Source organism: Frieseomelitta varia, unplaced genomic scaffold (assembly GCF_011392965.1).
Source record: "Frieseomelitta varia isolate USP_RPSP 00005682 unplaced genomic scaffold, Fvar_1.2 scaffold_646, whole genome shotgun sequence".
NCBI lineage: Eukaryota > Metazoa > Arthropoda > Insecta > Hymenoptera > Apidae > Frieseomelitta > Frieseomelitta varia.
The window spans coordinates 1,358-17,636 of record NW_025110419.1 but is presented as its reverse complement, the minus strand read 5'-3'; the positions used below and the strand labels follow the sequence as shown (position 1 = coordinate 17,636).

At 37.7% G+C, this 16,279-nt stretch overlaps 1 protein-coding gene across 4 annotated transcripts; it reads left to right on the top strand.

Annotated features, from left to right (window-relative positions):
* Positions 1-1,368: 1,368 nt before the first annotated feature.
* On the top strand, positions 1,369-15,157 carry LOC122534876 (chymotrypsin-1-like). 4 transcript variants are annotated; one of them, XM_043665906.1, is made up of 7 exons: positions 1,369-1,374; positions 12,900-12,904; positions 13,309-13,382; positions 13,799-13,949; positions 14,081-14,333; positions 14,634-14,771; positions 14,914-15,157. In XM_043665906.1, exons 3-7 carry the CDS (start codon positions 13,331-13,333, stop codon positions 15,100-15,102), a joined length of 783 nt encoding a protein of 260 aa, XP_043521841.1. In that variant the 5' UTR covers positions 1,369-1,374; positions 12,900-12,904; positions 13,309-13,330; the 3' UTR covers positions 15,103-15,157. The 4 variants fall into 4 exon arrangements, with proteins under 4 accessions (XP_043521841.1, XP_043521840.1, XP_043521838.1 ...); XM_043665903.1 differs by lacking the exons at positions 1,369-1,374; positions 12,900-12,904 and adding exons at positions 1,587-1,593; positions 13,284-13,288 and having other exon boundaries at positions 13,321-13,382; XM_043665904.1 differs by lacking the exons at positions 1,369-1,374; positions 12,900-12,904 and adding exons at positions 1,588-1,593; positions 5,291-5,293.
* Positions 15,158-16,279: the final 1,122 nt, after the last annotated feature.

Sequence of the window (16,279 nt, the reverse complement as noted above, 5' to 3'; positions counted from 1 at the left end):
AGATGTCTGGGCCACTGTAGCCTCCGAACTTCGGTAATCATACAGTCCAGTGCACCACAAAGCAAATCTATGAGCGGTAATCTCCTTCTTGTGGAATATGAATTTTGATAACTTTATTTGATAACTGGGAACAACGGTATAAAGGCGTATCAAAGCGTATCTCGAGATATAGCTATTAACAACACGTTTTAAAAGTTATTAATCCGAAAACTTTTATTCGTGTAACATTGAAAGATAATCGCGCATTTGTTGAAAATATTACGGTGTTAATTTGTTACGACCTTTTTTGAATTTTTTCTTAAAAACAAACTATTACTAAACGAACAAGTCAGCATTTTTTAACAAGCTGAAAAAATCATTTTCATAACAATTTTTAAGCTTTAATAATACGCGATACGATTTTCACAGAAGCTAATAAACGAATTGCAATTCGTTTCAATTCTTGTTCTTCGAAGTTTTCGACGAATTGAAAATCGACTGATGCTTTCGACCAACGTCATAAGGTGTACGTAAAATAAATCTGTTCTTAAATAAATGTAGATGAAGAGCGGCGAGGATTTCCGGAAGATGTCAAGATCGCCGCAACCACAATCACTCAGAATGTCTTCCTCGGTTACAGCGTTCATATATCCCATGAGAAACCCCTTTCTATCTTACCACCGTGGGTAAATTATTGGTACGACGTTACTACGTAATTGATTAATACTTCTATTTTGGGACACGCAAACTGATAATATTGCAACACGAACAGTCGTCCGTACTGTTTGCAAAGTTTAACACATACAGTTCGAGCTCGAGTTTACTTAATTACAGCAAAATGAAGATGGAGGAAATCTCTTGCAATTCCGCGAACAAATTGAGAACAACGAAATTTCTGTGATAGCACAAGTACATGTATTGTTATCAGTCAATCATAAAAATAACAATTTATCGATGCATTAAGATACTGAAAACAAAAATGTTTTCATAGAAAAACCAGTCCAACATGTCGTGATGACGATAACGAAGAAATGACGAACGACCTACCACTACAATTATCTACGTTCGTTATTATTAATCCCAGCGCTTTGAATGAACTCTACGATTTCTGTCGAAACTGCATTCTCATAGAAAATTCTCCGAAGCTGTCGCAACGCGCGATAACTCGCGCGGAATCTCTCGCCACGAGTTTCGCAGAAATGTCAATAGACTTTTGTTACGCTAGATCGATAGAAACGATTCTCCGGCGCAACGTATCATTACGGAGGCCGAGAGATAGAGATAGTTGAATTACTAACGCACGCCCGCTCGGTTAATATCAACGCAGCATTTAACAAGAAACGAACATTAAATACGTCAAAATATCATGGTTCTGGCTGGCACGGAGTTCGGACGGTTTAGCCGGCTTTGATCTTTGTACGTAACGGTGCTCAAAGTCTGTTACAACGGTGAATTATATCCTCCAACTCCTGTCGTTTAACAACAAAGCGACCTGTTTCGTTTGGTATACGTTTCCTTTCTCTCTCTCTCTCTCTCTCTCTCTCTCCTTCTCTCTCTCTCTCTTTCTCTCCGTCTCTGGCGTCTCTGGCGTCGCTGCGCTTTCGTGTTCTCTTCGTTCGTTCCTGTGAATTTCTATCGTCCCTTTACGTGCTTCCGGAAAAAAAAGAGGAAAAAAACGAGAGGGCAAGGTGAAAAAACGAGTTAATGTCTCGCGGCCGGGATCCAAAGCGTTCCCGTGCTTTATATCATTTGCCAGGGAACGACGAGAACGAGCCACGAAGCAGATAACGATGAGACGCGATCGTTTAACGCGTTTAAGGGCATTAATTGCTCGCCTCTGTTGCGAATTTAGAGCCGCCGGAAGTCCAACGCGGAGGAGCAACGAAAACTGCCTGTGCTGGCGGAATTTTTTCCGCGTACCTAAATATTTGCCGTTCCGCGAAACGACATGTAAAAATGGCAAAACAAATATTATCGATAACTCGGGGGGAGGGGGAGAGGGGGGGACGAGACGTACCGACGATACCTACTTCCTGCTCCTCGCGAGTTCGTTAAAATCAATAATACCTAGCCGCGCGTACGCCGGACGCTAGCCATAACCCTGAAACACTCTAAATGAAATGGGACGAGCTTAAGAAATAGCTTAAGAACAGTTGAAAGCATGGCGAGGAGAGGATCGCCGAAATCCGCGAGGGATCCAAACGGTTAAACGAAAAGCGGTTCAACGAAATTCTAGACTCGACCCAGGCCGACATAGATCCACCCTCGCTTCTCTCTAACCACACATAAACGGCAAGGATAACCTAGCATTTTATACGCAAGATCTATGGAGGCTAAGCAATAACGTTTAGCGATAATTCTAGGGTAGCCCCGGCCGCGGGGCCTCGGGCCTTACGGATGACTTATGCTCGCTGAAGTTATTTGAACTCGTCGGTGCATCGAGTTGGTGGCACCGTGAATCGTCCCCCCCCCCCCCCCCTCCCCTTCCCCACCCAACTCTCCTGCCGACGTCTTTGTCGATGCGCTGTGCAAATGTTGGCACACAAGACGTACGGTGAATCCCGCGCTGTTGTCTCGCGGATGACACAGGAGATCTTGTCTGGTGAAACTGAATGCGAGCCCGCTTCGCAATTCCCGACGTGAAAGGGATACACGCCAAACTTATTATCCAGCCGCGTGCGAGCGTTATCGAGCGAGGTCCGTTCGCCAAATGCCGGGTCTTTTCATCCGTTTCTACTGATTCGACCGACTAACGCGTTTCATAGGCTGAGAGAAACACGAACTTCCATACGACCGTGCGTCAACACGCGAATGTTGAGCCCAAGTGTTTAATTAAAAAATTGAAGAATTAATAAATGATTAAGATCTTCTTCTTCGTGGAATAATTTAAAGCCCGAACTTTTGGATTTACTTTGGAAAGAAGAATCTTCTATATTTAGAGCTTTCCCAGACTTTTTTCTAAAATTTCTAGATTTATTCTTCAGAAATTTACTACTTTCAAAATGACATTTTGGTATAAAAATCAAAACGTAACTCTTCATAGGTATAATTCAGTGTTTCTTAATTTCTCACAGCTTTCGAAATCTAGACTTAATCGGTCTTTGCACCAATCTTCGATCAATCCTAAAATAAATCATTTCTCAGATATCACGATTTATTTTAAAACTGCAAATATTTTATACATGTTGCTTCATCAGTGACTCACGAGAATCGAACATCATTCTACGATTCTAAATGTCCTCCAAATCTACTTCGAATCAGTAATCTACATTACAAACTTGTTCTTTAATCGCCTGTTTTCCTGTTTCCCCTCCCATTTTATCCAAACTTCGTTAAAATCGATCGTCCAGATCTTTTAACAAAAGTGTAAATGAGAACTGGACGAGATGGCGACTGATCTCACAGAGGGTTTGCAAATGAAAGAATCGCGAATGGTGGACAAGCACAGCCAACAGGAGCTCCGGGTCATTCAATAAAAATAATTGTAGTTTAATCCAGGTAGGGACGTGGAGTACACCAAACGAAGACAATCACTACCCCTTTCTCTCTCTTTCTCTCGTTCGGAAAGACTGATCAAACCATTGCGCGTACAGATACGAACAAACGGAAACGAACAATCCGTTGGATCGAAGGAAGGGTGGAGCGAAGGATAAAAGAGAGAAGAAACAGTGGGCGAAGAATCGGAGGAAAGAATCGAGAAAGAGGGACGACAAAGGGATGGTAGACGATAATAGACGTAGAGAGAAAGCGAAAGAAAAATTTCATGCGGAGGAGAATTTGGAGCGAAGTAGAGAGGGGAAGGCAGAGAAAGGGAAGAAAGCGTGGGCAGGGAAAGAGAGAGAATCCGTTGGGATCCCCAGCCTCCTGGCGTAATTCTACTGGATGACAAGACGGGGGTTAGAGGACAGGTGCTACTGACGCCTTTGATCTCTTCCGCATTACACGCTGCGGAGTATCGCGTTCAAAAAAGGGAATTATCAAAATATCCTGGCTGGTTGCGCTCGCTCCGCCAGAAAGAACGACGATCGATACCCGCTTAGGGTCATATCAACCGTGACGTTCTCTTTGTTCTCCTCCTGGTCGTCGTTTCGAATCGTTCCTCCGTATTCCTTTTGCATATTCCACCTGTGTACGGTGTGCCGGTATACCTTGTCACGTATCATGCAGGATAACATTACCAAATTGCGGTGAAACTCGAAGAACTTTCATGTTCCTTTTGACTTGTTAGTGACGAATAGAGGATATATTGAAAACATATTAAACATTCGGACTGACGGTATTCGTTTGTGGTGTTGCGTCTTTTGAAAATTTTAGATTTAGATGCAATTCAAATTCCGAGAAACATCGTGGTAGAAATAAAAGGAGAAACTTTCTTTGTTTAACACATTTCTGCAATTAAATAGAGTGGCTGATAAAATGAAAGAATAGTAGAATTCTTTGAACGTAATCGAAGTTGATACCTTAAAATATATCGAACGATTGATATCTAATTATAGTATCAATCTTTTGACGTATGATTCTGTTTATGGTAGATATCAGCTTCGAATCAATCCTACACGCGTATAGCTCCGTTTTTAACGACTTACTTTACAACATAGGACTCTTTTCCAAAATAATAAAAATCAAATTCTACGCAAAGTCTGACAAAATAAAACGCAGACGAATGGAGTACAAAAATCTGTACGAGAACGCAACAGAACGGTATAATACATGATAATAAGCTAAACATGCGATACAAGTTTACCAAGATTAACATTTTTTCGAAACTACCATCATAACTCGTTCCCTGCCCAGAGTCAACGTTCCACGCAAGCTATCATTTACAGAAATAAATAATCCGAACGGGCGATATCAATCTCGGAATCTCGATCAATCGGTTAAACTCGCATCGTGAGAGGAAGCGTTGGAAGAAACGGGGAAACGCCGCGAGGACACGGGCGAAGATTTACAGCTGGTCGCCAGGAAGCATAAGCGGAACTATTTATTGAATATCATTTATCATTGACGAGATCTCGCGTTTCTCGGTGATGCGAGTCGAAACGGACGAAACCACCGGCTATTAGGCGTAACGTCGCGGCTATCGATACGCGTACGTGACAATTACGCCGATGGCAATTACGTGTGACGCAAGAAACAAATTATCGATATCTCGTGCGAAGATTCGCCCAGCTACGGTACCGAGCGTCTAGCAACGATAATCGGCACATGTCGTTCCCGCGGCTGCCGCGCAAAAACTAAGCGGCCAGATTCCCAATGGGCTCCCGAAAGCTGTTGACGACAAATCGAGGGTTAAAATACTATCGGTAAATAGCGAGTAGAACGAGCACAGGGACGAGGCCGAGGGAGACGCGTATCAGATGGCACGAGGGGGGATTATAACCCTAATTTCGGCTATCCGCGTGACACTCTACTTTAAATGAAGTAGCCTGGTTCGCTCCCATGAACGAGCAACAATCAATCCCTGTGCATAGGAACCCCTCGTTATCGACGTCGAGAAATTCCATCGATTGCTCGATCGCCCCCTATCGAATCGGTCAGTGATACTGGGCTGATTAAGACGAGAAGGTAGATATTGGAACCGGCGTGATATTGCGAAATGTGAAATCGACGTTGGTTTAATTGCCATTGGATGATACGAAGGGCAGACGATAGGGTTCTTTGGTTTTTATCTTTTTCATTATTATAAATCGAACGAAGGTTGAAATTGGATAGTATCACGTATCGTTGTAGCAATGTAAGATTATCAAAGCCACGAATTATGATTATCGTTTATTTCATTTCACGTTCAACTCTGTGCGGAACTACTAATAACTTGTTTTGAAATGACGGTAAGGGACAAATGAAAGTTTAAAATCGTCTATATTATGATATATGTGTACGTTAATTTTGTCAATATTAACAACAATCATCCATTCGTCTATTCTTGTCAAATATAATTCCGTTTTAGAAAATTATGGACTGTTTCTTGTCGTTTATCTTTTGAACTCTGTTTCTAAAGAACTGTTACAAAAATTTTTTACTGTCTCCAAGAAATACAAACAGACCGCATCATTTAGATATATCAAATCAAAATTATACCACCGTTAATCCCCCATCTCAAGTCCAAAGTATAATTCTTAATCTTCGATAAGATTATAAGAATCAGTCTGACATTTGAATATTCAAATCGAAATTTGATCTCTCTTTTATTTTACAAATTTCATCAAAGATAAGAGAATTAGTTTCAACTTATCTATTCAGTGATAACAAGCAGGTACAAGCGATAAACGTGTTACAAGCGTAAAACGTGAAAAGACGTAGAAACGCAGTCTGAGAGTGAGGTCGTTATTTCTGCGCCGACTAATACACGCGCCATTTTCGTTAGTCCGTGGTAATAACGCGCCGCTGATTAGATAAAATCACCGTGACCGTGATCACGGCAACAGCGGTTAAAGTTATTTCCACCTCGTCCGAAAGTCCTCCATAAATCACGTCTCGTGGACGTCCAAAATTCTTCTGCAATCTCGCAAAGCGTTTTCAGAGGAACCGCGAGAGCCCGTCTAGTTGCAACCCCTTCCCCCACGATGGCGCATTCCTTCGAAATGGCCCCTTACGCTGAACCGTGAAAATTCCACCTTTGCTAGCACGCTCAGCTCTAGGCCAGAAACTATCCTACTCTCTTATTTCTTCTACGACAGATCTCTGACGATAGATCGTTGAGTGATCGTGGAAGATTTTTTTTAATGAATCAAAATACAGATCAAAGATATAAAATTATCCTAATCGAAATATTTATGTAAAATGCACAGTCTGTCGCGTCGCGAAATCTCTTAATGACAAAAGCCTTCGCAAAGACAAGTATAAAAAAATATACTTTTTGCATTTCAACGTAAATGTCTCCTTACTGATGAAATTTCTTCTCCCTCGAGTACCAAACTTCTTCTGTATAGTTCTACTAGAAAATACTTCGTTACTTGCTTGAGAAAGCAGAACTACTTGCACAGGCGTCACAATGGCAAACAACGACATAAAAGATACTTCCTACGCCTCCACGTGAATTCCTCCTCACTAACAAAGTCACTCCCTTCTCAAATATCAAACTTCACTCTTACGTATCGTGCTCTAGAGTAATCCAGCCAAAGGCGAGCCTTTCTTGCCTAGATCGCGGCGGTGGTTCCTTCCGTGACCAAACTGGACGACAGACACGCTCGATCGTGGGAGAAAAAAAAAAAATGAACGACGCGTCGGCGATGTTTTTTCTTACGTACCGACTCACTGCATGCCGCATAGCCCGGAAAGATAATTATAGTTTCTCGATCGACGTAAAGAATTTCCGAGATTTCTGCCAGCTAGCCGCCTTGTGCGCCGTAGAAAAGTAGTAGAATATCGTTATAGGCAGCAAGTGTGGGTGAGCTGGTAAAAGGCAGCACTGGAGAAGAAGGAGACGGAGGGGATGCTGGGGGCCAAAGTGAAGGGTTCGCCGAAGAAAGATTAGCAGACCAGACCAAGACTTTCGTGTTTCTCGGATCCACGGACCCGTAGATCATGATAATTGTGAGAACAATTCATCAGGTAAATTTCACGCTAAGCGGTCCCCGGATTCGTCGGCGTGTACCGGCCATCCATTAATCACGGATCTCCGATTCTTGGCCGACTCACTCGTCGGTGTGACGTGTGTGTGCGAACTCTCGCCCTTTTTCTCGATCAAATGAATCGATTCTGATCGCATCGTTGCGTAATATCTATCGTTACCCGGGATGTAACAGGCCACGTTCAACCCTCTATATCCTAATGGCACTTGAAAGTATCGTTTTGTAAAATGAACATTTGCGAATCGCTGCAAGATGACACGGTATTTATACACCCTCGTTCACAAGTCTTGAGAACAACTATCTGTTATATCTATTTCAAAATTGGAAAATTTTAAATAGTACTTTATACAACACAGGCTCTGTTGTATTATGAAATATATACATGAAATTACTGAATTTAAATATTACTGAATATTAAAAACAGAAACGTTTGAGCATAAATATAATACAACACATAAGTCAAAAGGCAAAGTTTAATGGCGTAAAAATTTAGTAAAAAGATCATAGAAAATCCAATTTTGGATATAGAGGGTTAATTCTACCAAAAATGATTACGGTTTAATCTAAGAAGTATAAGAAACTACGTTTGTTTTTCTCCAATTTTCTCATTTTTTTGTAAGAATATCACTGCTTCTGATTCTGATTCTTTGAATAGTTTGTACAAAATATTCAAATTTTAAAATTCCAAATTTACTTGCACTACAGTTGTTTAACAATCATTACTTTTCTCATCTACACAAAAGTTGAGGATATAATGCAGGAAAGGAAAACAAATTGATTTTTTGCTCGTCGAAATGGATTATTGAAAATTTCTCAAACAGTCGAAGTAAATCTCTAAATTTCCCACACGTTGACGTCTTCTTCGCGTTCGTAAATGCTCAATTTGTCGGCACTTTCTACAGGTGCTCGTGGTTGAAATCACTTAGCAGCCATAAACGGGAGAACAACCGGACGGGTAATACATGTTTGCACTAATAGTAGGTCCTCCGTAAACACAGGGTAGCTTCTATACACTAGCAATTATTATCGTATCCCGTGTAAGTGTATTCGAATACGATGTACGAGCGTTTATTGATGAAGTTGCATCATCAACATCTCAAAATCACGGCTACGATAACGGCTGTCGCGTTATCATTGACAGCTGACACGATGATAATCACAAAATCCGTAATTCCGGCATTGGAGGTTCCAATGATTGTGATGTTATCATCGTCAATTTTTTCGATCGACTCGACTCCAGAAGAAACTGTGACTTTTATTTATAAACAGTCTACAAAATAAAAACTAATTTTATCAATTTCCTGATTTCTCTAGACTTTTATAAAATTCGACAGATATGTTCGAAAGAAAAAACTATGTTCTTCTGTATCATTTTCCAAAAGAGAAGCGTATGACATGCCATATCCGATGATTAGTGTTCATTCTATTATTCTTACTTTTAATCTGATCATTTCTTTACACACAGTAAGAATTACGTTTTGTTAATTCTTAGTAAAAATTTTTCTTTCTTACTGGGAGTTACTTTCGAAAATTACCAGTTATTATAGTATTAACCTTTTGCTTCTAACAACAATTACATCTCTTGCGGCATTGTTACGACATTATAATAGCGCAAAAAAACTGGTCGAAAGGAGAAAATCTCAGAAAAGAAGAAGAGACTTAAAAGAAAAAAAAATAACACCTTTCATCGAAAAAAAGATACGACGCGGATGTTTTGGTTCTCGCGCGGTGTAAAACGACGCACGTCGCGATTCCTTCGGATCGTGGGAGAGACGCGCGAGAAAAACACGGCCTGTCGATTCTCGCCCGGTCTAAATGTGACCCTCAAAGTTTCAGGCAACGACCAGAAGAATGTGTAATTACGAGGCATAACCCTCAAAAATCATACACTCAAAAGTGTTTGTTGCGGCTGACCAGTGTGTAACAACGTTCCTTTGGTTTCGGGTCTTCGCGACTTTTAAGTACAAGGCAGACCATTAAGTGGAAAAGAAGTCGAAGAAATCCTCGTCCGTCTGTCTCGGGGAATTTCAACGCGAGTTGAGGATGGAGAACAAAAAATATCGCCGTTCGAGAGTCGGCAATTTTCAAAATCGTTTGGCCGTTCTTTACGTGAATAAAAGTAGAATAGAGTATATACAAGGAAGATAATGGTTGCAAAAGATATACTCTACCCAGTGTGATAGCAACTCTTTAAAAAAGTACTTTCTTTAGAAATTCAAACTTCCATTAGAATTAAAGTTAAAAGTGGAATTTTATTTTTTAGAAGAATAACTTTCCTCGGAGAATTATGAAAATTTTGGTTTTCGTCAGAATTAGAGTCAGGAATGAAATCATTACGAGAGGAAAAGCAATTTGTGGTTCATTTAATTATTTACGTGCCATTATTGCGTCGGCTTCAGAGCACTGTTACTAAAATTTATTGCAGTAAAAAGTTTATGCAGTAATTTATGAAAATGTATTCTTAATAATATCAACAATGTGGTATTTCCTATATAATGTGGTTTTTCCTAAAGTCTTGCAAACAAATTTTCAAAGCCGAAATATAATTTCGATACTGGCTGATTGTGAGTATGATATTTTGAGAAACATCACCATTGAAATTATCTATTAAACTATTAATTGACTTTTGTAAGAAAGTCAAATATCGAGTTGCTGATGATCGATAAGAGAACCGGAAACTCGTCGATGGAAACGGCGAGTAGGGAAATCGTTCGGATCACCATCTGTCATGGCGGATCGTTAACTTGGTTAAACCGCACGCATATCAAATCGTTCATGACGTACCTTAGCACGAAATAGGCAGCGCGGTAATGCGATTTGGATATATGGAGAGTCCTCTGGGATATTACCAGCACAGAGCTTTCTCCCCTGCGACAAATGATATGCATATGTAAATATGGTGACCGAGCATTACGAATCGGCCTAACGTCGAGAAATCTGATTTGCAAACCTTTCTACGAATATTCAAACGTGCATGCCACTGCCGCTTATCACTATATATATTTTTCAAAATCTTCTTCAACATAAAATTCCTTTTCTTAATAAAGTTCCTTCACAATAAAATTCTTTTTCTTAATAATACGAGGACGACAACACTAAACGTTTGATTCTAATATTTAACTTTTTATAGCATTTTTCCTTCTTCTAACACAATCTATTTATATAAATTTGGGGACAAATAGTTTACAAGTGAATTATAGACATATAATTCGCTATTGAATTCGACTATTTTTTAAAATTTCCATTTATATTGTAGTGAGTTTCGTATTATTTATTTATTTTTCAATAAAGGATATATATCAAATACTTAATTATTACTATCTACTGTTAAAAAAATTAATCATTTAAATTGAATAATTGTGAGGGTACGAATACTACTTATTCGTAATTGAATTTCCTCTCCATTAGTGAATCTTTATATGATACGAGTTCAGCTTTAAATAAGTGAATTGAACTAGTAAGAGCCAGACAATTCAAATAAATGGAATCTATCGCTATAAAGGAAGAGTTCTACTGTAATATTTAACGCTAGTTTGAGGAAACCATACTCCACGCCGAAAAGTCTGAAACGGCTTTCTAAAAGGGAAAACACAGCTTTCTACGAATTGATCCAGTGACCTCGAAACAACAACTAGAGAGAAAGATCCAAGGGAGTTTGGTTTTATCTCACGGTCTTTCGTTCTATCAGCGGCGCTCGGATGATCCCGTTAACAGGATCAAGACTCGTGGCGTAGACGAAGGGTTCTTGTTATTCGCAATCGCCTTCTCTGGTCCTTAGGGACGCGAAATCCCCTTTGGATGCTCGGAGAATTACCAGGAACCACAAAGATATATTCATTTGCAGAATACACAACGAACGAAACCTATTCACCTACTCATCGTTCTTATTAACGTTTCTCTAATAAAATTAAGATCGAGAATAGAATTTATTTGGAATTTCACTCTCACAGGTCGTGAGAATTTATCTCGAATACTATCCTGATACTGAAATTGCGTTTCAATCGGCTGCAATTCGATCATTTGATAAACGTGCTGCGCAAAAATATACAATAGAATCGTGAGCAAAGAAATCGGTATCTTTGATTCCTATCATACATTTTTTTAAGAAATTGACTACGTAATTATGGGGCTATGGTCAACAAAACTATAAAATATTTTTTATTATTGTATTTGGTAATTGAAATTATAATATTTATATTAATTAAGCATTATAATATTTAATAATTGGACAATAAATCTCTCTATGAATTCTGGTTTCCTTTTACTACGTTCAGAGAAATATATAGCTGAATAAAAATTCGTAGGCTACAGTTTACGAATACTCTCTAACTTAAATCACAAATAATTTATTACCATTAATTACCATTTATTTTTATCTATTTTTACTATCTATTAATTTACTATCTATTATGAGAATTACATTAACTTACTGTTTTATTTTATCTCGTTGAAGATACCGATCTCTTTACACAGAATTATCAAGTTAATAGACAGTAAATAAAGATTTTTAAGCACGATTAACGACGATTCGTAGAACATTGTTTTGCGATATTCAGTAAATGTTGTGTTGTAATTAATGAAATGAAACAAGCGTCTTGAATACGCCTGGTAATAATGCGAGTATATACCTGCAAGACATCGCGCAGACTTTCAACCCTCGCCTCGTCCCAAAGTACCAACCCTCAGCCCTTGCTGTCGTGCTAATGATTTGCAAACATCGTCCCACCCCGCTCGTTTCGCTCATTACAAAGTTTTTGCCCGGCGTGTTGCGCATGAACAAGACGAAATTCTTCCAGAAGTTTGGAAAGAATATTAGGAGATAGAATTGAAGGAGGCTCGCTTGCTCTTTCAATCTGAATTATTGCAACGAGCCGAAAAATTGATCTTTGTAGTTTGTGTGTAATTGCTCGTAACTCGCGAAAATTTGGAATTTCGTTCGATAAAAATAGAAATTTGGAAAAAAAAATACTCAAAGGTGGAAGGTCTCACTTTCCTGCAGAAAATCACGTGATATTCATGCTTTTTCCCTATGGAACGGAATATTTAATTTCTAGAAAATATTACGAAATATTTTTTTTTTAAATGAAAGTGCAGTGAAAGCACATTCTTCTCTTATTTATCTGTATTATCTATTCAATTATTTAGAAAAATATCATATATAATATTTAGAAAAATAGCCGCAGTAGTCAACGTGTTAGTAAGATGAACAAAGCAAGATAACCGCGAATATCATTACCAAATATACATTAACTTTGTAACTACTTGTCAAGAAATGCTCGGGGATCCAGCATTTTTTTTTTTTTTATCAAAGAAATGTCAATCAAATTTCTATTTTACGCGTCAGTCGAGTGCCCGTCAACGTCTAAACAATAAATTAAACAATTAATACAACTGCGTTACAAGAGGCAATAATTAAAAGATTAAAGATGTCGTTTGAAATCCCACCAATGCATACTATCAATTGAAATTTTCACGCGATGTTTGTTAAAAAAATATGCTATCCGAACCGTGTATCAAGTTTGTATCCTTTATCAAATTAATTGCCCCCTAGAAAAAAAAAGAGACAAAAAAGAAAAGAAACTGATAGCTGATGATACTGATACTATTAGGTATATCTGTCTTTATAATCAGAGCTACTGATTTTGCTTGATCGTTATTTACTGTGACTGCGCTTATTCACGTTTCTGATAATAACCTGATATTTTGTTTATCTTTATCGGCGCGTATATAAAGCGATCAATGCTTCTGTCAATTACAGTTTTGTGAACCTTCTTACGAACATGTTCACTTTAAGCGCTTCATTTGTGCTCTGCCTTGCAGTCGCCGCATTTGGTAAGTAATAACAATTCAGACAGTTTTCGAAGTTTTCTAAAACAATTTCCGAAGAAAGAAGTTGAAAATTTGTGTTTTGTAGTCTATACTTCATACTTGTGTATTCTAAATGTAACCTTCACGTCTGATCCGAAACAAGTCAAGGTAGCTAATTCAATAAGGTTCCAAATGTTTTAGAAATGGAAACAGAAATCAATGTATAGCGAAACTTCCTTTCAGTTTATGAAATTGAATGAATCTTCGAAGTTAAAACGATTGTTACTCGCCATCAATGGAACTCTTTATTTTGATGATTTTAAATTTCCTAATATATCTAAACGACTCTCCAGTATATAAACGACTGTAGTAACTAAACAAAAGTTGAACTACATAAAGCCGTGAAAGCAGTAACTTCACTACGATATTGTCTTGGATAGGCTTCCCTGAGAGCCAAATTGTCGGTGGCAGAGATGCATCGAGCGGACAGTTTCCCTACCAAGTGTCTCTGAGAAGGTCTGGAAGCCACTTCTGTGGTGGATCCATCCTCGACGCACGTACCATCCTCACTGCAGCTCACTGTGTCCAAGGGTACGTTCCAAGAGAAGCAAACGCTCAAAATGTTCGATATGATCACAAAAGGAAAATTAATTCTTTAATAATTAAGTGTCAGCTTGAGAAAGTTTGCCACTGACTTAAGAAAATCAATGTTTGTTTTACAGTTTGAACAACTTGGACTCCGTTAGCGTACACGCTGGAACAAATCAACTGAACCAACAGGGACAGTCTTACAAAGTTAGTAAGATCGTGGCGCATAAAGGTTTTAACTCAATCAGCCTCGTTAACGATGTGGCTTTGATTCTTCTGAGCAACAATATTGCGTTCAACAACTTGGTCCGACCAATCGCTTTGGCAACTGGCAGCAAGACTTACGAAAGAGACTCCTGCGTTCTCTCCGGTTGGGGAACTACCAGAGTGAGTGCGAGATATAATTGTTTCGGCGATGATTTCAAAATGTAACGATTAAGGAGTTTCTTGATGAAAAAATTGAAAATTTCATGGTGAAAACTATTTAAGATTAATTCTCCCAATATAACTTCTCCTCAGGAAATTTGAAATGTTAGAATTTAGGATTTTTGTATAGAAAACTGCTTAAAGCTTACTTGTCAGAATGACACTTAAGAAGATCTGAAGTTGCTTTCATTTAGAAGATTTCGAATTATTTTAATTATATTCGACAATATGAAACATTTAAACGTATGTCTGTTTTTACAGCTTGGAGGAAACCCACCAAACAACTTGCAATACATTAACTTAGTCATTGAAACTCAGGCAAAATGCAAGCAGGCCCACAACAGAGTTCAGAGTTCTCACATCTGCACATTCACTAAAGTAGGAGAAGGTGCATGCCACGTGAGTATAATTATTATAATCTATGTTCAAACGATGTTAAATTCGAGTTTATAGTTGGATCAGTGCTAGAGTTCTTTCGTAGAATGAAACATTAATTCTTGTAAACAATTGGCGATTAATTTTTCTTTCTTTCGAATTTCAGGGTGACTCTGGCGGTCCACTTGTCGTTAATAACGTGCAAGTTGGTATCGTTTCCTTTGGGCAACCCTGCGCCGTCGGGAAACCCGACGTTTACACCAGAGTGTCATCCTTCACATCTTGGATCAATTCTAACAAAGCTTATCTTTTGAACGAAACCCAAGAACCAGAAAACGCAATTTACATTGTTTAAATTCAATTTAATTTATTAATTCCAATGTTCCCAGAATAAAAATTATTAATTAGCAATAAAATATGCGTACATTCTATATTTTATTTTCCTATATACCTGAAGGACCTTTCAGATACCTAATGGATTAGACGACATAACTGACTTGAGAGGTTTTTATTTGAATAGAGAATATTTTTAAAATATTATGAATATTTATATGATATTATAAAACTATTATGATAATTAATAGTCAGATGCTAAATTAAGAATACAATGGAGCGCTCGATCTACCTAACGACGACATCTATCAGCTGCACTTAGAATTATTCGATGCATTCTATTCGAATGGAAATTACTTTAACGAAATAAGATAAAATTGTAAAACAAATCATTTCAGAGATTGTAATATCATTGACTAACTAAAATCATTTACTAACTAGATCGGATAAACCAATGCTTTTTCATCTTTCATGTTTGGGGATTACCTGACCTCCATATCATTTTCATGTCACATTCTACCATATCGATTTGATCAAATTTTGCACCTAATAGTAATAGGAATTGAAAATATGAATAATCTTGCTAAATCTGTATTCAAAATTATTTATAGAGTTAAACGTGAACGTTTTCTTATTTGCACAGTTATTCTTAAAAGACGATCAATTTAATTTTTGACTGTAACATAATTATTTTCTACATAAATTAGTATTATGTATCACAAATTTATAAACTTACATTTAGTGAAAACAAAATTATAAGTTAAAAACTAACTGTGCAAACGTAGTTTCACTTTGTAAAAAATATAGAAACTACAATATTTATTGTTGCCTTAAATTAATGGGGGCTACAAAACAATAAAACTATAAAATTGTAAAATTTTAACTAAATAAAAGCTAAAGACTGTTTAAAAATTATTGATTAAATTATTAACTACTGCATTCTGTTTTAGATATTTCACAGAATTTTCTATATTTAGTGCATTCCACGTAGAATCTTTTGTTGATGTCAAAAAGATTTGTGAAATAAATTTAATAAAATGTATTTAATTACCATTCAATTTAATTAGGTAAGATCCAGACATCATTCCCTTTAAATTCCACAATCTACGTTATTCAATCTTATCCACGTGGATCCATTGACAAATCTGTAACACACTTATTTATTGGATTAGTAGTTTAAAAAACTTAACACAAAAATT

Excerpts from the sequence above, each read along its gene's own strand:
- LOC122534876 (XM_043665905.1), top strand. The coding sequence starts at position 13,331 with ATGTTCACTTTAAGCGCTTCATTTGTGCTCTGCCTTGCAGTCGCCGCA. Across the intron at positions 13,383-13,798 it reads CCTTGCAGTCGCCGCATTTG|GCTTCCCTGAGAGCCAAATT; the intron begins GTAAGTAATAAC and ends TGTCTTGGATAG. Across the intron at positions 14,772-14,913 it reads TAGGAGAAGGTGCATGCCAC|GGTGACTCTGGCGGTCCACT; the intron begins GTGAGTATAATT and ends TTCGAATTTCAG.